At 40.6% G+C, this 25,584-nt stretch overlaps 1 protein-coding gene across 1 annotated transcript; it reads right to left on the minus strand.

Annotated features, from left to right (window-relative positions):
• Positions 1-102: 102 nt before the first annotated feature.
• Positions 103-25,584, minus strand: spock3 (SPARC (osteonectin), cwcv and kazal like domains proteoglycan 3). Its single transcript, XM_050044331.1, has 11 exons — positions 25,434-25,584; positions 25,151-25,273; positions 11,471-11,510; positions 7,999-8,107; positions 7,182-7,290; positions 6,926-7,034; positions 5,744-5,857; positions 5,443-5,664; positions 4,352-4,414; positions 4,107-4,244; positions 103-2,444 (listed from the first exon to the last, which is right to left on the minus strand). The coding sequence occupies exons 2-11, from the start codon at positions 25,271-25,273 to the stop codon at positions 2,287-2,289; spliced, it is 1,185 nt and encodes a 394-aa protein (XP_049900288.1). The 5' UTR covers positions 25,434-25,584; the 3' UTR covers positions 103-2,286.

Consider the following 25,584-nt stretch of genomic DNA (forward strand, 5'->3'; position numbering starts at 1 on the left):
TCCTAAAATGAAGCTCGAAAACACAGAACCGAAACACGGAAACAAGAGTTTGCTGCGGTGTCTGTCCTCCAAGCAGCACTCAAGACTCTGCAGTCAAGCAAACGTTGGTCAATATAGCTTTTATTTCAGCAAATCATACATACACTGTAAAAAAATGCATCTGTATCATAACCTTTAAACACTATCAGAGCTGTGATGACAGTGTGTGATTGGTTGAGAGTGGCTACAGTGTCTGAGGTCATCAAAACGATTTGCATGTCATCACACTCATGAAACGGCACACTTTGAGACTGAAATGTTTCCCAGTTTCTAAAGTGAATTGAAATTCCAAGTTAAAAGGAATGAGGGGAGCAAAGACAGAAAAGAAAAACAACTATTGGACAGTTAGATGGCACTTTTCAGGTCTTAACATGGAATTTCAACAGATGTTTGATTCAAAATGAAGCCCGAAGGCAGATTAGCAATTGAAAATTAACACAGGAGATCAGCTAAAATTAACATAGGAGCCCAGCCAATCCCAGGTCTGAATAAACAGTCTTGGGACTTGTCAAGAATCCACAAATCTGAGATCAGTTTCAGTTTTCAACCCTGACAGATATACACTATAAGTAGTTAGAGCAGATCAGGTACAAATCAAGCTTTTAAAACAAAGTAAAAGCAAAACACTGCAAGATGATCATCTTCTTTTTTAATATATATATAAAGCTGTCTAAACCAAAGCTTCCTCTAGCCAGTGTACTAATATATAAAACATTTTCAAATCCAGCTGATTCTAAGTGTTTTTATGCCTTAACTGCTAAGTATATCTGTGCTTCTCTACATTCTAGCTATCCTATGTAACAAATCAAAAGATCTGAAATATGGCCTATGTTAACACCATCATAAGAGAGACCCAAAACACAAGCCATACCAAAACCCAAATAGTATCCGAGCTTGCCAGTAAAGCCACTCTTATGCAGTGTAATGACGAGCTTAAGTCAGTCCAGTGAGCATGCTTCTCACGCTATCACCGCCATTTGTCCTTACCGGTAAAAGGCACCTTACCCTTTATCTCCCACCAGACATTTTCAACAGGTCTGCATGGCTCCGTGGTTTTATTACTGTGCAAGAGATTTATTCTGTTACGCTGTGTGCTCAAATCACGTTAAGACTCACATCTGATAAATTTAAAACATCAACTGCGATGAGGTTTTGTTTGAGCTCACTGACGTATTAAAGGTCAGTAAACTTTTTGTTTTTTTTTAAATCACAGACTTTGTGGCTCAAGCAGTTTATAACTATGCAAGTGCAGTTTCATCTGTACACGCTTGAAGGAATTTTTCACCCTCAAGCTCCATTATGATTTGAGTTCCACAAAGGTTTCGCCTCTGGTTCTACAGACTGAAACAACATCACGCAGGATTAGACATGCTACGACAAATCTGTTTCATCTTCTGTATTTCTCCAACAATGGATTAGAAAAATAGATAATAATATTTTCCCCCCTAACACCACCGGCCAAGCAGTAATTTGTCTTTCCTTGTTGCTGAGCCTTTGAGATGATTTGACTTGATTTGTGTCTCTGTGAAAACAGCTAGCATGTCGGTTCTGATTGTTATCCAACTCAAACTGTTTTTTTGTTGTTGTCGTTGTTGTTGCCTTAATTCTCCTAATGAAGCATGTCTAACTCTTATCTTGTTTTTCCACACAGTTACAGTCACAGTTACAAATCAAGATCAAAAGAAACCTAAAGAGTGCAATATTCTCTTATCTACATCATCAACATCCCACCTATACACAGGAACATTTGATAAGGAGTAAACGGGTGGGGGGAGGAGAGGAAGAGGACGAAGGAATCAAGAAGGGGGAAATCTCTTTAACATTGCGCCTCAGGCATCAACACACTCAGGCATCAGAGTGCTGCACAAGGACAGGACACACTATAAGACATGGACTGTCCAATGAAGGGAGAGGTCTTTGCACATGTGGCCAAATCCAAAGCAATGGACTGGTCGCCGATAAGTCCTTGTCATGGTCTCTGGTTGGCACACACACAAGTGAACGAGTGCCATTAACCGATCATATTTTTTACTTAGAGAGGAAGAGAAATCATAAACGTTTGCCAGGAATATTGGTTTTTTTTCTTTTCTCTTTTTTTTTTTAACGTATGAACAAACAATACACAGAGAGTAGTCCATAGGCTGTTAGTACGATTAAGTATCTGCCTGGGGAGTCACCTAGAAACGTGCAGTTTGACCAAACAAACAGTTTTCTCTTTTTTCTTTTTTTGTAATTTTTTTTTCAAAATTACGACAGATATTCGTCGTTGTCGTCATCATCATCCTCATCTTCGTCGTCCTCATCGTCCATCCCAGCCTGGTCATCAAGGACAAAGGAATCTTCGTCATCATCGGTGAACAGCGAGTCTCCGCTGCCGAGGTCCCCAGAAGACTCCAAAATCACGCCTAGAAGCAGAAAATAAATTAAATCACACAACTTAAGGGGTCATCTCAGGAAATAGTTAGTAAATGGTTGTATTAGAAGATTGACACTACTTTCATCTGTACACGGTCAATATGAACCTTAGGTTAGCTTAGCTTAGCATAAAGCAACCTAGCCTGGCAACCTCACAATGAGGTCAAGGCTCTTTGAAGTAATCATGCATACTGAACACATAAACCCTATTAAATCACAATTTGTTCATATGCTTCAGTGTTTTTAGGATTTAAAAAACATTTATCAGTTTTGACAGGTGGATGTTGTTCTTTATGCTGAGATGAACTATCTGGCTGCTGGCGGTAGCTTCAAATTGAAGGAACAGAACTCTTAGCAAGCAAGCAAATTAATCTATCTCCCAAAATGTCCCTCTATTCTGATAACAGTTTAATGATACAAATACATCGTGGTGACAGATTTAATGCGGTACAAAAAAGAAAATTGTTGACACCAAACGGCAACGTCCAGGCCTGAGGATTTAAGCCAGTGCAGAAGTGCCTCTAATGGCCACTTGAGGCTGGCTCCAAGAGTGAGTCAATCCTATCGCTTAATTTCAACATTCATGACAACTGGATGGGTTTTTATATAACAAACCTGTTTAAATATTATTAAGGCTTAAAGTTCTGCATAATAAAGGGTGAAGTCGCTTTGAGTGACAGGCGGGTGCCATCTGTTGACAAGTGGTTACAACACCAACAAAGCTGGTTAGGTAACAAAGCCATGGCATAACCCTTGAAGGTAGTTGTGAAGGGCCCTGATCAGAGACTTGACAGGGAATCATTAAAATCATCAAAGAAAATAAATTATTGATTTAATTTTAAAATTTTAATTGTTTATTATAGTTTATTTGGAGTAAGCATGTAATTTTGTTACAGACTACTGGCTATTTTACAAAAGTTGGCAATCATTCATAAGGGCCCATTCTCCACACAACACATTGTTGAAGGGCCCACTTTCTCTATGCCCCCCCAACAGGCTCCAGTGCAACCACATTATCTTCACTGTCTATATTTATGCCCCTGCCCTAGATTCATAGTTTACAGATGTAGCCATAGCTGTCACTATTTCGGTGTGTTTATTGTAACATTTTGGTTGCCTAAAAAAAACTTGTTCAGCACTTAGTTGTACTAAAAGACCCTCTAAGGAGTTGAATATTCTGTTTTTCAAGTAAGTACATTTTGTTGTAATGGTTATAAGCCTTTTTTTCACAAAAATTAGCATTAGCATTATCATGGCTAGCAAATTTCTTAGGATAACACAGGAATGGCCCGCCTTATGTTGTGTTCACACCAGTTGAATGACTTGAAATACAGAACTTAAGTGGAGTTTATGAAGCCAGTAATGCAATTATGCCTCATACACTTATTCATTAAAAGTTGAAAAATCTAAACTACAGCGACCAATTCATGCTGTGATTCGCTCATAGGTAACCATAGCTGTAAATCTACCATGCTATTCAAGCAGCTAACATTAGACTTAGCTATGTCCGTTATTTTATACAGTCTGTGGCTGACATGAAAATCTATGATTTATTTCCTCCCTGATGCCTCAACCAAATCAGGCAGTATCTCTTTGCTGTGTCACTCACACACAGAAACATGATACTCTTTTCTCCCCCGAGTTTTGCCTACCGCAGTTTGCAGAGCCATGGGTGCGTGAACCTGCCACCTCGTTGCCATAGCGATCCACACACCAGCACTGGCCGCTGCTGCTGTGACACTGGTGGGACCTGTAGTAACCTTCCTCATCACAGGATGGCAGGTACTGACCTATACATACAAGCCAAAATACACAGACACACACAAAGAATTAGGATTAACACACGGTTTACGTGTGTGTGCTTTTGTGTGTGTTTGAGTGTGTGTGTGTGTCTCACCAAGCAGTTTCTTCCCTGCTGTCTTTTTGTTGATACTGGACAGCTCTGCTTTACAAGGGGAATCTGAAAAGGAGAGACAAGGGACGCTGGTAACAAACTGCAGAAGTCTGCTTTTCTGGGAATGCATCTGTTTGAATGAACTTTGCTTCCTTTGTGTACTTTTTGCTTACGTGGTGTTGTTTGTTATCCTGCAGTCTTTGCTTTAACAAGTGCAGCTCCGGTGACTCATCTGTAAATACTGTTTCTTTATGACCAAAAAAGCTAATTTTCGTCCGTTGTCTCATACAATGGCATTCTAATGCAATGTATCACATTGTATTTTGCCGCCTTTCATTGTATTATACAGAGTACAGTAATGTATTCTGTACATGTCGAGGAAGAAAATGCCATTTTGATTGAATGGAAGGTGTCTATTATTTCTATGTCTGTGGAAGTTACATTAGATATTTAAAGTTCTGGTTAATTACAACTTGGGTCTTGTTTTAAGAGCTCTGGCTACAGTTTCTATCAGGTTATGACAACAATCTGCATATGTAGAAAAATCAAAGTATGAAAGAGCCAACAAGTGGTCGGGATGAGAGCCAGCACCTCCAAGTCTGAGGCCATGGTTCTTAGTCGGAAAAAAGTGGATTGCCCCCTCTGGGTTGGGAGAGAGTTACTGCCTCAAGCAGAGTAGTCCAGGTATCTTGGGGTCTTGTTCACGAGTATGTACGAGAACAGCTACAGTAAACACAGTCAGTCACAATTAAGCCTGAGAGTTATTCTGTTGTGATGGATGTTTACAACGGACAGTTTAATAGTGGGTAATAATTTTCCCGTTTGCATTTAACTTCTCTTCCAAATATGGTTTGGTTAACTTTAGGGCTTTGTTTTAAATCCGCATGATTGTCTACTAATGTTTCATACTTCTGTTTCTTATAATATATGAAAACTAAGAAAATAAGTTGCATAAAATCAGAACTTTGTTTGTAATATCCTGCATCACAAGACACTGATTGAACCTGAGTGACATCTGTGTTTGCATGAATATCCAGGTGTGAATACATTGGGAGGGGTTTGTATTTGCATGTAAGTGCAAGGAGATACCATACCTGTGTACCTTTGGAAGCAAGTGCACCACTCAGAGCTGGTTATAACTTTGTCAGCACGTGTATCGCAGGATTTGAAGAAGGCGTCAGAGCACGGCTCGTTCCTGTCCAGGTAGAGACTCTTAATCTCTGATTGGTCCAGCTGGACGTCAAAGTTTGTGTCCAGCCGGGAGAACATCCAGCCCAGAGGGTCCTTGCAAATAGGTGACGCCCCGACCTCGAACTCTGCAGGGAATGCATAATACATGAAAAAAATGTTGTGCATTTTCTCCTTTCTCTGCTTTGTAAATGCCACGTGACTCACTGTTCTTCTCTGGCTTCTGGATCTTGACTCTCTTGTGGTTGCCGTTCTCGTGCAGCGCTCTAAACCAGTCTCTCAGACGACTCACCACCTCCTTCAGGTCCGACTCACTGCACACTGAGGAACAACAACACCAACGATTAATGATGATAAAGTGATACTTTATTGTCTCCCTACTCAAGGGCGTCACTTTGTATTGAAAAGTGGTGGGGACATAAGGGCTGCGGTAAGAAAAGTTTTAAAATGATCTTATGTGATTTTAGGCAGTGTAATGGGGGGATCAGTGTGAGGTCAGAATAGTTAATTATGGTGGATTGACATATCTTAGGCTACAAGGGCATAGGTTTTGTTTCAACATTAGGGGACACATAAGAAATGTGGGTCTGGGGGTTCTCTCCCAGGAAATTAAGAGCATCAAACACTTCATTTCCTGCATCTTTATGCACCAATTTAGGGTGGAAATTAATTTATGGAAAAGAAAACTCAAATGTCTAGCCTAAGGTGACAACATAATGGAATATAAGGCAATAAAGCTCTCAGCTATTCTGTATTGCTTTCAAATATTTATTCTCCTGTAGATCAGCTTTTCTCATTTACTGTTATCCCAGCTGAGTCTACACACATGTAGGCAGGATTTACTCTTCCGTCCTTGTTTGTTTTGGAAAGTAACCTCTTTTTAAATGTAGTGCGGCATCTTTTCACATCAATGACACATTCATTTATTTTTAATTCATTTAAAAACCCCTGGACTTTTATAGCTTGTGTGTGCTGTGTGTTCACACTGAGAGAATGGAAACTTCGTACAAGAAGAAACTGAAGAATCGGATAAAGTTACTGATAATACATGTTTTTGGGTCATTTTAGAGTCAGTGGGGCTTTTTTCAGGTTACTTTTTTTGGCAATGCACATTGTTTCTCCTATATTTACATTGCATTGTAAGTTTTCTTATTGTGCAAATAAGCCTTATGGAAATAAGAAGTCAGGGTAAACTTTCGCACAGCTGCCCTGAAACTTGCTGAGATTTAGTGTGACTTTATCAGGGCAGTAGAGCTTTAGCTTGCCAGAAAGGGAGCTTTAACAATGGTTTGGACACCATGGAAGACTTTCTAATTGAGGAGAATTTACTGTTTCTCCTGCAAAATATCCTAGCTTGCAGCGTGCAGTGATGTGTGCAGAACTGTATACCTTTCTTCTCTGCTGAGCTCTGTTCAGGCTGAGAGGGGCAAGGACACATGCCAGAGCACTTCACAGCGATCTTCTTTCCTGTGATGCATGCCTGGTACTCTAACTTGCACTGAGCAGGAGCGACAGACACAGAGACAGAAGGGACGAGACAGAAGAGGAAGTAAAATCAGGATGTGCGTCTCATCAAGAGGAAATGAAAAGTAAAATGTGTGCTCAGATGTCTCTATTATGGGAGAGAGCCTGTGTATGCGGGTACCTTGGTGGAGTAGGAGTGGCCATCAGTTCCACAAACAGGAGAAGGGTGAACCACAGGGCATGGTTTGCACTTTGAGCCCGGACTCTGGTACAAACTGGCATCTTTGAAACTAGAGAGGAGATTCAAAAGCCTTATGTCACACCCACACACTGAACATCTGACTGCATGCATATAAAAAATATTTCAAATGATGTATTATTGGACGTTGTCTCCATCATACCCAAACTAATATTTCTAAGCATTTTGTATCTGTGATGTGTTTTCTTGTTCTTACATCCATTTCAGAAATGAGACAAGGATTAGGATTTATGTGTGATTATTTTCTGATTTGCTGGCACTGTGCAGTGGTAATTGTGTTGTTGCTAAGAATGGGAAATGAGGTCAGTATGGCGTTACTGTCCTCTGTCCAGTCTGCAGTGTCCCAGACAGACACACACACATACAAAGCCCATTCATATCACTTGGCAGGACTTTGTGTCCGTTGTAAGGCAGTGCCAGTGCTGGGGTAATTGGACTAAACAGTAATGTCGCACAACAATCACAAGAGAGCCAGGCAACCAGTGGACCAGCTGGAAAAAAGAGAAAACCAGTCAACCCTCTGGTGCTGCTGCATGAATAAGAGAGAAGAAAAAAGCTGAGGAAGGAGAAAAGAGATGGGAGGTGATAAAGAAATTTGATTTGCTCCTAATCCACTGCCAGTCGTGTCTCATTTCTGGCACCGAAATATCTGAATGCATATTTAAAGCACAGCTTCAGAACTTGAGCCTGTTTAAAAGAGCAAGTGTGTGTGTTTGTGTGTGTGTTTATGCATTCTTACCTGACTCTCCTCTGGCTGACACAAGTGGCAGTCTTATAATCCTCAGCCACACACACCTTGTGGCGACTGCATTTGATCTTCAGACAGGGGTCTTTGGCTGGATCAAGGCCTAAAAACCCACACAAAACAAGATGTAGAGTGAAAACTCTTTTCAGTGTGCATATGCATATTGTATATGTGTGTGTGCAACCAAAACACAGCCTCTCGAGCTAATTTTATTGTGAGGAATATGTGCCATGTGTGCCTGTATTATTATATTTTTTATAGCGTATTTTAGTTTGGTATTCCTTTTTTTTTTTTTTACATCTAATTGTTGAGTGTAAAGTTTCACCTTTAATTATTTTTAGTTATTATCTTCTTTTTTTTATTTATGTGGATTTTGTTTATTATTATTATCATCAATAATAATATGAATTGCTGGAGACCAACCACATCAGAGAGGGGACAGCTTTCTTCTTATTTACTTATTGCACAACTGGAGCTTTTTACAGTATGATTACAGTACATTATGTTGCAACACATTTTCGTCAAATATCGCCGTTTGGTCAGTAGACTTTCACACGCAACATAACCTTCTGCATCTCTTGTTGATGTTCCGCGAATGCCGTGTCAATTTACACTTGTTTCATGCAAGTGTATCTTTAAAATACACTAACGTTTTCACTGAAGATGAATTGTTTCTGCTTATTAGATGCATACAGTCTTTTTTTAAGATTATTTTTTGGGCTTATACATAGGACATCTCAGAGAGATAGGAAACATTGGAAAGAGAGGAGTGATGACATGCGGCAAAGGGCCACGGGCTGGAATCGAATCTGGGCTGCTGTGGAGGACTCAGTCTGAAAGCTTACAGATACAGCAGTACCACCAGAGATCTTGGAGGCAGTGTAGCGTTCAAGCAAGACACAACCATAGGAGACAAAGAACAATATACAGTGAAATTAGTGAAAAGAATTCTACGTCGACTTGTCGTGATGTATATAATGGTCTCACAGACAACTGATGTCTGCAATGCTGCCTCAGTGTAAAGGTACAATATTATGACCTCCTCCACCGTCGCTTCGTTTGTTGTTGTGTGAAAATTATGACTCTGCCCTCTATTAGCTGCATCTATGCCATCATAAAGAACACATGGAAATATGAAGGTTGTGATGATTACAATATTTGAAATAGATGTATCTATTTTCGTACATAAAGGGAGTAAAAATGAGCTTTAATAGTCAGGGGTTTGTTGGACCCGTCCACCTGCCATCCCACCTGCCCTATAGGGGACTTTCCAGCTCCTTACATTACATTGTTACTGGCAGTGTTTCAAACTGACACTGTCTGGCAGGTTTATAAACTGACACCGCACAGTGGTGTATGGGTTGGTTTTACTGTTTGTGTTTTTTCTTTTTGTTCTTCTTCTTTAAATTCTACACATATTTCTAATTCTTCTCCTTTGTTCTATGTATACTGCTGTTAAATGTATAAAACCAATAAACACATGTTTACAAAACACAGCGTCTCTAGCTAAAGAGCTTTAAAAAAAGACCTAGCCCATGAGCACAAACAGAGAGGAAATCTTCCAAGGTTACGTTTCCCTTTTGTTCTTTGAAATCCTAGATCAAGGATTCTTAGTTAAACCATGTACTTCCTTTTCATTTTTACAGATTCAAGCTGTGCAGAGAGGTGTTTGAGATCTGTGTGTGTGTGTGTGTGTGTGTGTGTGTGTGTGTGTGTGTTAATTCTAGCCACTGTCTCTTCACTTACTGGCAATGCCTCTCTCACGCTGAACTGAAAGCCATAATACCATTAAGTATCCTTACAGCTAAAAACAGATGGAGCTGGTAATAGAGGCTACTTCTGACCTTAAATCAGCCCTCACTAAGTGTCACTCTCATGTGTGTTCTTGCTGAGATCCTCAAACTGATCTGGGATCAGATCTCACAGCTGAGGGGCCATATGCTGCCTTGAGAGCTGGTTTTAGATCTGACTGTCAGACTGAGGGTGTGATCCTTGATGGTAAAGACAAGCTAGCTGTTTCTGACCGCTGGTCAGTCTTCAGTGTGGCACCTATGGTGCAGGATCTAAGGCCTTAAGCTGATCTCAGAACAGTTTGTGAATGACCTCTGCTCTAAAGAACCTTACTGTAATCCCTGAGCAGCTTTGGCAGATTATCCGGCCTCCATCCTCCCAACGCAGCATCTAATGCTATTGTTTTCCTGACATGTCTGTGTGTGTGTGTGGATGCATGTGTGTGAGTGTGTTTGAGGTTACAGTGATGAGTGAGAGTGAATGTGTTCATGTTATGGTGTGCCTGGATGTGTGTATGAGCTTATCGCTGTCTGTAATACAATGGGGAATTAGATGATCAAAGAATAGAAAATCATCGTCAACAGTAGATGTTAGCTACCATCGTCAACATAAATCACCTGGTTGATGTAGTGAAAAGAACTGAGGATAGCCTGGAAATAACACACACTCACATCATGGGTGGATAATGAGACAATGGGCCCCTGGGCACAAACGTGCAAAAGGTGCCACCACCTCAGCATTTTTTGTAGTTTTGTGTCTGTTTGTGGTCATTTTGTGTCTCTTTGTAGTTCCTTTGCATCTCTTTGTGGTTGTTGTGTGTCTCTTTGATGTAATTTTGTGTCTTTTTGAGATATATTTGTCTCTTTTTTGGTCGTTTTGTGTCGCTTTGTAGTCATTCTGTGTTTTGTTGTAGTTCCTTTCTATCTCTTTGTGGTCATTTTGGGTTTCTGTGAAGTCTTTTTGTGTCTCTTTGTTATTCCTTTGCATCTCTTTGTGGTTATTTTGTGTCTGAGGGGTATATTTGTGTTTTTTTGGCTGTTTTGTGTCGCTTTGTTGTCGTTTTGTGTGTCTTTGAGATATATTTGGATCTTTCGTGGTTGTTTGTGTCTCCTTGTAGTTCTGTTGCATCGATTTTTGGTCATTTTGAGTCTCTTCCTGGTCAATATTTGTTATTTTGAGTGATATTTTGCAGGTGAAGGCCAGGGGGCCCCTAGACCTATGCCTGATAGGCCTATTTAGTCATCCATTCATGACTCGTATCCATACACCAAGTACTGTGAATGTCAAAATCTGTCTGATTTTTTCTTTTTTCTTTTTACCAGCATGACCTATAAGGAAAAATGATCCAAAGATCTAATGCTAATAGTTGATCTGTACAGGGGTACCACCTGTAGTCCTAGCATTGCATTTCACTTTATGTGTTCATCAGTGAGTGATCATCACTGTCAGAACTTTTTTTAAAAGTTATATAGGTAACTGCCTGTGTTACCTAATACAGGTACCTTACACATTCTTAACTTTATGTATTCATTTACACTTTCTATTCCAGATTTGTTCAGCTTTGGAGGATGTATGAATTCTCTTTGTCCTTTCTCATGTTTTTTCTTTGTTTGTTTGTTTGTTTTATCACAAAGCCAACAGCACAACCACTCGAGGCTCTCTTCCTCACACCCACCTTGATCGAAGGGCTTGGATGGAGTCCATGTTCCAGGCTCCTGAAACAGGGTTAACCAATAAACACAACCATAAAAATTCTGTTCAAATGACACTGAGAGTAAATAAGACATGACAAATACAAGACTATTAAGCTGTTATACAAACCTCCACTTCCTTTAGTAGAAAGCATTACACAGAGAGAGAATAAAGGGAGTTCATTTTGATTAGGCTTTTCTTTTTGGGTGAAAACATTCATAATGAAATATACTGATGGAAATCTGGGAAAGACACACCAACACACCATCATGTACAAACAAATGGAGCATGCATTTATTTAGTCAAGATAATGATTATGTTGTGACATCAGCTCTCGGCATAAGAAGGGGCCTGTGTGTCTGTGTGTGTGAGTGTGTGAGCAGTTTCATGTAGGAACTATTTTCTTTCTATCAAACGACACCTGCCAACCATATTACCATGCAGGAGGAAGTGTGCCTCTCCTGCCAGCTCACCTAGCACCACTGAGCTAGCTGATATTACAGCTCAGCCAAGGTGGACAACATTAATGTTTACATCTTTTGATGTCACAAGTACGAGCCTCTTAGTCATGAGTAGATGCACCCTTCCTCTTGCATGTTGAAACAGTTGGCGGGTGTAGTTCTGTAGAAAGAAAATAGTTCCTACATGAATGTGCTCACTCTGAGTTTTTCAGATATATGGTGCTTGGAGCACCACAAGCCGAGTGCCGTCTAGTTCCATTTTAACGGAAGGAAGGCAGACAACTCTACAGCTAATATCTGCAACACTCTGCAACTCACACCAAAACAATCAAGGAAAAATATGTATCTTTTAAATGGGGTGAACTGTCCCTTTAAGGAATTAAAGGGAATACTTTAAGAGCACGTTTTCACTCAAATGTTCTGTATATAAAGAAACTACCACACTGTCAATTCTTTCCCAAAATGGTTTCAGAGTGAACTGTTTTTTAAAGCATTCCCAGATTTAGTCATATGGTTCAATCCTTTGCCTGTGGATGTGTTTCAGCAGTCGAAATAAGGATTGCATGGAGGTGAGTGATTTGCCTGCTTTTAATAGCAGGACAAGGAGGAGACACACCCAGGGGGTGCTGGCTCATGATGCAAGTGTAAAAGGAGCTTAAGAAACAGTGAGCTGTGTGTCTCTTTACTGAGTCTGAGTTCAGACATCTCATTCTCTGGTTTACTCTCAGTTCCTTCTCTGGGCATTCATTCAAATCCAATCCTGTGCTGCGTTCTCTCTCATTCTGTCACAATGATAACCTGTTCTGCACACGTGTGTGTCCGTGTGTGTGTGTGTGAGAGAGACTCACTCAATTCTATATGCCAGAATAAATAGAAAAATAACATCTTATCAGCATAAATCCCACAATGTGGCAGAGCGGAGACGACTGTCTTATCCACCACATGAAAGCTCTTTATTGAAGATTTGCACATTTTCATGTTCTCCACCAACAGGGTGTTTCAAACTCAGTTTAATGTACAGTTCAATAATTTCTGTGGACACAATGACCTCACCCTCTCACATGTACAGATTCTTTGCATGATTGTTATATATTTTCTGCATATAAAATTTACCATGGACATGGGTGGCATAGACAGCAGAGAGCTGAACTGACACAGGAAGGCCAGGGTAACATCAATTATAAAGCAGTTACCAATGATGATGCAGTAAAAACTAAAGGAAAGTGAAGCTGAATGTGCTTTAGAAAAAGCCCTTCAAAAGGCCCTTGTTTTACTTTTGTAAATCAAAATGGATCTTGTTTCATTGACTGTTTCACACTATTGCACTGTATATTAATTTTAAAAAGTAACACAGTGACAGCTGCAGTGCTAATACTGAAGTAGTAATGTTCCAAGGTTGTCAAATACCACCGCTTTGTCATACCCCTCAGCATCTGATAGGGACGCACAGAGCACCCTTTAGCGTCTCTGTGTGACACAGAGCTGAAACACATTGTACAAGCCCATCTCACTTCTAAGTTGCTGAATACCAGCACTTGGTCAGTGACTCCCGGTGTCAGAAACCGACAAAAAAAGCTGCCTGCGGTGTCAGGGGAATACGCGGCAGGACAACAACATAAGTTAAGGGGGCAGAAGTCTGAGTAGAGCTGGTGGGAGGGGTGGTGGACGGGTCCAACAACCACCGACATGCATCTGGGAGGCTGGTGTTCACTTCCCATATGATAGTAAAACCAAACCCTGTTCTTCTTTCCTAAACCCAACCATGTGCTTTTATCGGCTTAACCAAACCACATGTGTGTGTTGGCTAAACATAGCCTCTTGCATTTGTTGTTGAAGGAAAAAAAAATCAATTCTCAGTGTACTGACGTAGTGCATTTATTTTGAAAGAGACTATATGCAAATTATACATTTCATGTGGAAACGGAAGTGTGTTTTGAAAGCTAACAATGCATATAACAGGCTGAAGTTGACACGGTGTCCCAGAACGTCAACAACCAGCACACCCAGGGTAACTTGCACATCATATCACAACGTGGAAAGTATGTGACGAGGTCGGAGCGAGAATGTGTTGCACTGTAACAGGTGAGTAATGTTGTGAAACGCATGCCGTTAGGTTTAGACAACAATACTACTTGGTTAGGTTTAGAGAAAACATCATGTTTTGGGTTAATTTAAATAGGCTACATAAATTACATTTTGTTACGTTAAAATTTTTTGTTTCATACAGGACAAAAGTACTTAAGTTGCGTAAAGATAGGTGAAAACAGTACTGACTTTTGGTTTCACATGGGATACGAACAGTGGTAGTGGTCTCCTGAGTGAAAGTCCAATTTTGGTTGAACCACCCAACACCCCTCCCTCCCACTCTATGCGGATCTTCTCGCTCTGTGTACTCCATCAGTTGCTCTCAATGCTAAATATTGTCATGGATGGGTATTGCACTGGAGTTAGTTAGTCTCAAAAAGATGCTAAAAGGTGCCTTTGATGTTGATATCACACGCCAAGGGGTGTGACAAAGTCACAGTACTTGACAACCCTGGGATGAAAATGGGCTGATTGTTGACAGTACCAAGTTCAAGGTTACAGTGCCTGCAGGGCAAAAAGTCAGTGTGTGAGTTTGGGTATGCTGAAGGGTGACTGGTTGAGAGTGAATACCTGTGTAAGTAAGTTCATAAAGATGCGGTACTACAGTACACTGTACTACTTCAGATTGCCTTTGGTATGAATGTTGGAGCAAATGTGGTGTTGATTTTAGTCTGTAGTGCTCCCCACGTGTTCTGGCTTGACAAGTTAGCAACACATGATGGAAGAAAGCTTCAGTGCTGGTTGAAATCTGGTGGTATATGTTATCTTGCTGACCACTTCACTGCTGTTTTGCAAAGTTAACAGTTTTTTTTGTTGTTGTTGTTGGTTTTTTTAAACAGGCTGTACATTTTTCTTCAGGAAGCTAAAATACATTTGCATGTCTGTCATCTGTGGCAGAAATGACAATGACACAATTTCGAACCTGCATTTCATGACACTGATACTTTTTTTGTTTTTGCGAGTACTGTAGTTTACTGTATCGCCTCAAACATTTATTGTTAACTGTTGCAAAACCCAAAGTAATTCTGTTTTTTCTTTTAGTATATCAGTGCACTTAAATCTGCATGACCTATACTGAATGCAATTAATGAAGAATTGTTGCACCCTTTATTGATACACATGCTGCCTGATTGGAAGGGTTGCATATTATATTTATACAGTACTTCCCGCACTGTGGACTGTGAAGCTCAATTTAGGTATCTTTGCATCTGTGCACGTATGTCCTAAAACCCTTGTACTTTGATACTGTTTGCCACAAGATCCGAGTTATTTTTCAAAAGCATGACTTTAACCATCAGGAAGTTTCCCATTGTCTCACTTCCTTGCACTCCATAAGGTGAACAGGGTCAACACTGGCTTTTCCTCAGCTCTAATTAATTTCTTCTTCTTGTCCTTCATTGCTGGCCCTTTGTGACCCTCTGCATCTTCACAGAGTCTTCATTACTAATTGCACCACCTCTCCCTCTCCACCTTACAATTCTGTATAGGTCCATGTTACAATGAGAGAAAATCCCAGTCCAGTCGCCAGAGGAAAATGTTGGCATTGTACGTTTCTGCAAACCACAAATTACATTTGTATGTTTCATGCATATCATATCATATCATATACTTGTTTCTAAAGTGATGTAGTATATGAGGTGACTTAATCATCGGGAGATGGAGGGGATGGTGGATGGTGTAACACGTAGGCGAGACGCCTGGCAAGCTGCTAACACTGTCATGGCTGTGTTTCCAGCGGCTTGTTAGCCCCCAAACATGGGTGTTTTTCAGGCAACCATCACTGTTTTTCCAGCGGGGATAGTGCCACCAAAACCATGTATTTTCATCCAAAAACATATTTTTTCCTAACCATAACCAAGTGGTTTTTGTGCCTAAACCTAACGACACATTCACCACAGCATTGTCCAAACGTAATGAAATGTAAAGTTTGAAGGTACTTGCCATATAATACTGCACAAATGTAACATATCCACGGTTTGCAAAACTACATCTATAATTACAATAAACTGTTTTTAACTGTTCTGATTTTTTTAATTAAATTAACAATTTCTTATTTTCTTTGGTATTTTTTGTGATATATAGATATGCAATGATGACGGCTGAGTAATATGTATGTTGAAGTAGCCTATGTGATGAAACGATAGCATGCACTAGGGCCTGTCATAATGGCATGCCCTGAGACCCATCATAATTACCTTACACTTCTGTGCAATGCCAACATTTTTCTGGGGATTTGGTTGGAAAATCTAACACTGGCTAATGGCTCTCTCTGTTTCTTCAACCCAGTCTCACTGCAAAGTCATCGAAATGTGACGCTTGGGCAGTGACTTGTGGCGCCAAACAACATGTTTTTGTTGCCTCAGCCCAACCACATGCATTTGTTGTTGAAGGGGGAAAAAAACATCAATTTGTCCCGACGGTAAAGTTGTATCGACGTATTGTGTTTATTTTTAAAGAGACTATGTAAATGGTAAATTTCCTGTGAAATTTCCTGTGAAAACGGAAGTATAATTTGAAAGAAGACAATGCATGTAACAGGCAGAACTTAACGCAGAGTCCCAGATTGTCAACAGCCGATGCACCCAGTGTACCTTGCACTTTGTACTGTATGTGGACATGGAAAAACCATGACCAAACATTGGCATGTGACAAGGTCGGAGTGAGAATGTGTGGCTTTCTTTTGTTTAGAATTTTGCACAATACGTTACCATCTTAATATGAAGAAAACCACATCAATCTTAGCAAAGATAAAGCCAAATAAAGAGGTACTTTTGTTTCTGTTCCCCTCTAGCACTGCAGACTGCAGACCATTGAGACTGAATAATGAGAACATTGCATTATGGGGGCCAGGCCCTCTAGACCAGTCAAGACAACAAAAGTGCTTGCGGTCTGATTCCTTAATGGAATCAACAGACGTACGCGAACACACACGGAAGTACACAGAAGCACGCACACACACACATGTCCATGCACACACATACACAGTTCTATAAACAAATAAACTTATCACCACAACACTGACTGTAGTGCCAGAATCTGTCAGCACTACAAAACATCAAATAACTGCATGAATGCACTTCACTGCACATGCAACCAGCCACCCACTTTCCAAAAAACCACAGAAAACCCAAAATTCAACAATAGGTCTAATGGCCTCCTGAGTGTACGCTAAAAATAGTAACTTTTCAATTTATCTCTCCATCTCTTTCCACCTCTGTTCCTCTCTCTCCCTTGCAGTGAGAATAGTCTTTTCCCCTCATGTGCACAAACACACACAAACACAGCAGTGTGTGTATTCGGCTCTGTTGGCTATAACATCCTTATTTACTGGTGAGCATACTGATACTACTATAGAAATCAGTCTATAATATGTTGCCTTTGCCTTCTCCACCTTTATCTTGGATTTTCACACATCCCTACTGATTGTGTCTTAATGGCTTCCTTACCTTTCCTGGCTCCTTGCTGCCTTCCCCTACCATCCAACAGGAGAAATATGTGCATGTTTTCACTATACTGACTCTGCTTGTCTTGCTCAAGCTTGTCGCATGCATGCACGCACAAACACACACGAATACACACTGAGGTGCTTTGAAGTGGAAAAGGCCTCAAGCTCTGTACCTTCCCTACATCATTCACCCTCCACAACCCAAACAACACAGGACAGACACGCACAGCGAAAACACACAAAGAGAGAGAAGAGGATAAAAAGGTGTTCTCTGCTCTAATGAGGCTGGTCTAAACTATTTACTCCCATATTGCACAATTAAGTGTCGTGCTGTTCATCACACATCCTTTATTGTGTTTTTACTTCCATTGTTAAAAAACCCATCTTCCTTCTCAGCTTATCTCTTTACTCTGTGGCGGTGCTGAAAGCTAGACAAGGCTGAGTAAGCGGAGCAGAATGTCTAAAAAACTTGAGATGGCACCAGTGCAGCAAAGAGAGCCCCAGGCCTCTCCAGCCATCCTAACAGGACGCACTGTAAATCAGTGGCCAAGATCCTATCTAGTGCACTTAGCAGGAGACCCACTTATGGCTCTTGCTGAAAGATGAAAGCTGAAGTACAAAGTACATGTCAAACATGTAAAATTTAAATCTAAGTAAAGAGAAGTTTGGCATAGAATACCAGTGCACAAGATAAAAAGGAGGTGTACTGGGTGAAAGAAAAAAAGTACAGTTATGAATATTGTGCTTACTTGATTTTAGGATCAAGACAGGGCTGACAACTCTGAATGCAAGTAAAGATTTTCATCCCAAGCTAAGATACCCAAACTACCGGCATGATAAATAATCACATTGATGTTGGTCTTGAAGTCAGTAATCATTTAAAGCAACAGGATTAAGTTTCACCAGCTGTTTGTAAATCCAAGTCCTTCTTTAGTGCTTAGTTAGCTCATAGCCAGTTTCAAAGTAATGATTTACCAAACTGTGCTGCACCATTCAAATGTAAGGAATGTCTTCAGACCATAGTCATGTGTAAATCTGCTGCTAGGAAACATCTGTAGCTCTGCCCAATCAAAAGCAACTAACATTTTAAGACTGTTAGCCTAATTTTGGAGGTTGCTATAGCATCACTGTGACACAACTTCCAAAGTTAGGCTAATAGCCTTAGGAGCCGACCACCCTTGACAAATGTTTTATTTATATATGCATACATGAATAAACATGTTTCAGGGTAACTAGTAGGCTATTCATAAAGTTCATGGTGAGAAGGAAATATCTGATTAAAGGTTCTGTATGCAACATTAACTGCATTAATACAGCAGAAAATCATTATTTGCTATAAAAAGATAAAGTGGAATAGTGCCTGAGCAGAGAATGAAGTCAGGCTCCCTCTGTATGTGTTGTGATCTGAGCTTTGCTGTGGTTTGTTGTGGTAGACGGTCCAGCGGCACATGCATGTTTGGGTGGCTGTGGCTCAGAGGTAGCGCGGGTCATCCACCAATTGGAAGATCAGTGGTTCAATCCCCGGCTCCTCTAGTCTGCATATTGAAGTATCCTTGAGCAAGGTACTGAGTAGCAGGTGGCACCTTGTATGGTAGGCTCGGCCACCAGTGTATGAATGTGTGTGTGAATGGGTGAATGTGACTCGTAGTGTAAAAAGCACTTTGAGTGGTCAGATGACTAGAAAGGCGCTCTACAAATGTAGGTCCATTTGCCATGTTTGTGCATGTGTAGGTCTGCACTATTACCACGCTGGCAAAGGTCTATGCAAGTGGTGCTCAAAGTAGGCGGAGTCTGCACATAATTTAAAAGGCGTCTAAGCCGACGCATAGGCCAGATAGCCCACTCAATCGATGCAGCAAAAGCGGCATGTACACCTAACTCCACCACATGGCTGACACAAACACATCATCAGGGGTGGAGCAGCTCTGCTGTTCTTCCCTCTTGTATTTGCCAATATTCTTCTTCTCCTTCTGAGGAAATCTAACTTCCCATGCACGAAAGCAAACCAGACTTGGCACATAATTCCTGTCCCATGCTAAACTTCCTCAATGGGGATTAGGGGCCAACAGTCCTGATGGTGGCGCTACAGCGACTTTTTAAATTTAAAAAAACTTTGAAAATTCATAACAAATCACACTTGTACACTCTAACCTAGAATACATTTTTAAGTCCATTACTCCTTTTTTAATCAAAAACTGTAAAACTAATTAATCTTATCTCCAACCACATTTTTTGCTCCATTCACACCAAACTATACAGTATCTCCAGACTGTCCTACACAAACACATTACACAGGTTTTGGAATGATAAAAACTTGAGCCCACATTGCATCAAAATGCCTCACTTTAAAGAGTACTGTAAACAGCTATTGCAAATTTTCGCTAAATAAAACTCCAATGTCCAAAGCTGAATTTTTGACAACATTTTGAATTCTGCACTCATGTAGCCTGTAGCAGTCAATGGTTAAAGAGCAGCTTTAAGCTTTTATGTATTTTTTTTTTTTTAATGGAACAATCAAACATTGTAAAAAAGACATTCCAGGTATTTTCTTTGTTGTCTAGATGAAGTATGCAAATTCTCAGAATTTTGTCTTGATTTTTGACATTAGATTGAAATCTGCCTGCACCTTGGTGGTTGGCTGTATCATATTGTGAAGTCACCTCTAAATTCTACAGTGGTGAGGTGAAGAACTGAAAAGAGTTGCTGGGGAGAGGGACATCTTGGGGTGCTTTGTTTGGCTTACTGCCCTCAAGATCTTGCCCCCCAGGTAAATGGATGAAAGTAGATGGATGGATGGAGTGGTGAGGTAGCTCAAATTAATAATTGATTCCAATTGAGCCATTGATCCTGAAAGGCTGTGAGTTCAAGTCCCAAGTAGTACAGATTAAACATGTTTTTGCCTCCTCAGACATTGTGCCATGTGGGTTATAAACACACGATTTCAAAGACATTTAAACGATTATGATATTTTTTGCCTGGAAAGTTCTACTGATTGATCCTCATGGATTTATCTGTCTTCCTCATCTTCTTCCTTTTCCTCATCCTCCCCTTCTTTTTTATTCTTCTCCCTCTCTTTCTGTACACTTCTCCATATGTATGTTTAGCTTAGCTATTAGGCTTTACGCACAATTTTCATTCGACAGGAGTAGTCCCAGCACAGATAGCTCAACTGGATCACAATTAGCAATTGCTCTTCTTCTTGCTCTTCAAAATACCCGGCCCCAATTCATTGCTGCACAACAACTATAATTCATTATTGCAATTAAAGTCTTAGCCGTGAATAGTGGAGTACAATGCAGTATTCTATTAAAAATGTATGAGAGCAGCCAGCAGGTGGTTGCTTGTATCATTTTTTTTTTCTCTATGGCATAGTTATCTTGTCAGCAATTAATGACACAATTAACCTTGATCACTCTGACAGATCCATGCTTAGATTAATGATGATGCCTCCTGACGCACCTCCCTTGCTGCTCTTCATCACCACTTGTCGGATTGCACCCCGGCTGCAGAAAAAGGAGGGTTACCTGTGCATTCCACTGGCTAGCTCATCGCCGCTGTAACTGCACTCATCCAGCATGTTACTGCTGATATGGGGATGTCATCATCAAGTGTAGCACCCACCCTCCCGTTGCCCCCTGGTTAACATGGTTACCTCTGTCCGCACTGTTGCCTGTTGTTTAGTGCTTTTTATGGGGTTAGCACCGTTAGCTGCTAGTCACCAGCTTAGCTACCTCCATGTTAAGAACCATGACCAAACAATTCATATACTCATATACTTTAGACTCATATACGTATACAGCCTTTGAAGCAGCGTAACATTTGATGACATATTATATTTCACTGCAAATCTGTCAGTTAGCACTGGTAAACATTTAGTAAAAATTCATTTCTATGTAAAAACTAGTTTGTGTGGTGCAAGCCATCAAAAGATCAAATCACTTTTGAGCTGTAGGCAGGCTAACCTTTCCACCTCCTGAAAAAAAGGCTATTCCAGAGGAACAATTTACATGAACTGTGTGTGTTCACTATACCATCTAAAGCAAAAATATAGGACTCATTACATGAGACTTTATCAATGCAAGAAAATGTTTTAATGGGCCTGTATTTTAAACAGGGTTTATGACCCCTGCACATCTGGAAACATGGTTGTGATATAAGCCTAATTGACAACAAATATACAGAGAGAAAGGTGAGCAGGATGCCCTGTCTGCAGCCTGTCACTGCTTCTCTAGTCATTTAGTTGAACATCTTTGTATAGCCTACAGTACTGGTAAATTCCTATGTGAGAGAATGCAAAAACAAACACTCAGTGACACGCAGACTATCTGGGACACAGCACAAAAACAGGAAGTGACAGGCACGTACATACATCCAGAGCACACATAATGCTTTTGTGCGCCACCGCTATTTCTAATGCCTGAGCCTCAAGGTTAAAACACAGTTGTGAATGCACACAGAACCTTCAGTCCACCGCCAACCACCTCACTCTCTTTCATCTTTCCTTTCCACTCTCATTACCCTGTCCCTCCCTCTCAAGTATCCATCTATCTGTCTGTCTGTCTGTCTCCTTCGTTCTGTTCTGAATAGGTTAATTATCCTCTCATTGCTAGTGGGGGTATTTATAGACCTCTGTTTGCATTAACACAATCACCAAGCTCTCTCTCTCTCTCTCTCTATCTCACACACACACACACACACACACACACACACACACACACACACACACACTTTGTCTCACTGTATACATCTCAAACAGTTCCAATCATCTTAAATAGCACAGCACATGGCCAATCACTTTTCCTCACTAGCATTTGGTCCTGACACCCTATTTGCATAATCCAAATCCTGCTCAATAGCTGGACCTGAGGTGAGTCACATGGGTCCACCTGAGCCGATGGGTTCACACGCTTAAGTGTGACAGACAGGGAAAGTGAGAGATAGAAAAGGTCTGTTACAAGCTATATGTAAAACATAAAACAAGTATATGAAAAAAAAAGATAGCACCTGCCCTTATCTTTGAAAATTAAGATAAGGGCAGGTTGCTCCTGCTTTTGTCTCTCTCTTTCTCTGACAGTGAATATATCAAGGGCACTAACTCAGAGAAAAATCATGCATGCATGTGTGCAGCATGGTGGTAAAGCCCCTCATTAAAGCTGGTGTGTGTGAAAATTGTATTTTCTCTGGTGCATGTTGTTTTTTCTAGTACAGCATCTGAGCAAAAAACCTGTTTCTCATAATTTATGTGTGTGTGTGTGTGTGTGTGTGTGTGCATATGTGCATAGATGCTTGATTTTGTGTATCTGTATGTTTCTCTCTCTCTCTCTCTCTCTCTCTCTCACTCTGTGTGTGTGTGTGTGTGTGTGTGTGTAGGCCTATGTGTGTGTGCATAAGTGAGTGCAAGTGCAAGCATGTACAAATCACTGCTGCTAGTGTGAGCCCATTTACTGTAATCTGTGGTTAGAGGCAAGTTATCCCTCTGACAAATACTCTATTGCATTAGACGTAAACAGACTTTTTCCATATTGAACTCTACTCATTTGTGTAACATTCATTCATGAATAAAAAGTAATGCTTTCACAGTCTTTCATCTGTAATCTACAGCCGATAAGTATTTTTTATTATGAGCTAAAAACATAACTTAATGTGTTTAAGGGTCTCACAACTGCAAAAATGTGTATTTTTCTGCACATATACTGAAAGAGTGATGTCTAATGAATGAACCTGTGTGACAGTGGAAAGCATGATTGCTAGGGTCATAGGGGCTTAGCCCTGAAATAGCTGAATGAGGTAGGGTCAGGCATCTATTGACAACTATTGTAATAATAATAAATTTTATATAAATCAAGTCTTTTTCTTCCTCTTCTCCTTATCATTATTATCATTATCATTACTTCAAACACATAACTGTTAAAAAACAGCCCTTGCTTCTTGTAACATAGCATGTATGAAATGAATCAAACATAGAGCTGTGACATATGGAGAAAATCAAATATCACGATATGTTTGGCAAATACCTTGTTATCTACATTGTGACAATACTGTAGGGTTGTTTATTGGTGCTTTACACAATGAGGGGTCATGGGTATCTCAGCTGACATTGGACGAGAGGTGGGGTACACCCTGCACAGGTCACCAGACTATCACAGGGTTGACACATAGAGACAGACAACTATTCATGCTCACATTCACACCTACAGGCAATTTAGAGTCACCAACTCACATAACCTGCATGTCTTTTGACTGTGGGAGGAAGCCGGAGTCCTCTTGCTGTGAGGCGACAATGCTAACCACTGCACCACTGTGCAGCCCAAAATGCATATCCAAAATCTAAGACAATATCCAGTCTCATATCATGATATCGATACTATTATACAATGTATTGCCCTGCCCTAATAAAAGCAAAGTTATATTTTAAACAATTTATAAGAGGCTCCTCCAATGGACTCCCCCTAGCCTGTAATGTATTGACATTTTATTTCACTTTGGTCAAATATTTCAGGATGTGTGCCTTATGGAACTATAAATTCAATAACAAAACTCTACTTTAAAAAGCTATCAGTGTGAACTTTCCATATAGGTACAATTATCACCTGCCAGATTTTATGGCAAACATAGCAAAATGCTTGATCCAGTTTGGAACATATACTCCAGCCACTCTTTATTTGAAATAAGAGCGACATTGTAAAATATTTGTCTGTTCTTTCACAGTAAATTACTGTAATTTTTACAGTAATTTGTTGAAATGACAGCTGTATACTGTGATCTCACAGTAGTTATGCCTGCATATTATTGTGATTTAGCAGTGTGCTCCTGTGAAATTAACTGCAACCTCACAGTATGTTCCTGTTAATTACTGAATTTAACTGTAATTTCGCAGTTTATGTACATTTGATTACTGTGATTTAGCAGTATGCTTTTGTAGGATTACTGTATTTCACTGTAATCTCACAGTTAAACTGCTGCTTTGTAAAATTACTTTATTTACCTGCATGATTTTCACAATAAAATTCTGAATTTGGTTGAATATCACAGTAAAGCCTGTGAAGTGATAATAATGGAAGCATTATTTGTTATGAAATATTACATATTGTAACTTCCGGGAAATAATTTGCAGTGTATTAAGTGAACTATTAATTTCAGCTGCTATTGTATGAACACGCTGGTTAATGTAATGAGGCACACCTGCGGGACTCCTTGTTTAGGATTCAGCCCTTCCACTGGTGTGTCGCCACTACCTTGTGGCAGGTGTTCACTCCTCTAAACAAAAAGCACATCCAGGCCTCACTGCTGCGGACGCCCTCCCTCATACCTGCCCGTAATCAGGCCCTTTAACGGGGACTCAGTGGTGCCTCTCGGACAGCTAGGCTATGTGCATTAGTATTTCGCAGAGGCCTATCTCTGCTAAGCAGGGACTGCTATCGCGAAAACACACTCACAGGCAAGGATCATCCCAGTATCGTTAGTGTATTTACTGTTTCAGTGGCGCGGGTGATGGACGTGTGACAAACAGCACAACGGGCCCCGTGACGCGTCGCTTGGACACAAAACGAGGAGCGCATGATCACAAACCAATGAGGGTGGCTACAGGGAGAAAAAGGGGGGTGGGGGTGGTAAATGAGATGATGAGGAGGGGGGAAAGCGTTATTAAATGTTAGACAAAAATATCACTTACATCTCTGAATTTATCCCATCTCCCAGCGAGCCACTTATCATCCAAAAAATTGCCGCTGTCGGAGCGAGCGGAGACGTGTCCGAAGGCGACGGCGCACACACACAGCAAGGCGACGCTCAGCATCTGCGGACACACAACAACAGCACGGAGAGAGGACATCGGATCAGACTGGAGGACACCGCAATCCCGTTGGAAACAGAGGCAGTTCAGTGTGCATCACATCAGCAATGAACACCGACCGTCAACACTGAACACAGAGATGCGGAGGTGTTTTTTCTCATACCTTGTCGCATCAGCTGCTATCCAGACTGTATGTGCTCGCTGCCGTTTTCTGTCACTAGTAATAACAGCCCTGTCCTCCCTCTCTCTCGCTCACTCTCTCTCTCCGCACCGACTCTCTGTGCGCAGCAGAAAACGGGAACGCGCATGGCACC

The sequence above is a fragment of the Epinephelus moara genome, chromosome 5 (genome assembly GCF_006386435.1).
Source record: "Epinephelus moara isolate mb chromosome 5, YSFRI_EMoa_1.0, whole genome shotgun sequence".
In the NCBI taxonomy this organism is placed as follows: Eukaryota; Metazoa; Chordata; class Actinopteri; order Perciformes; family Serranidae; genus Epinephelus; species Epinephelus moara.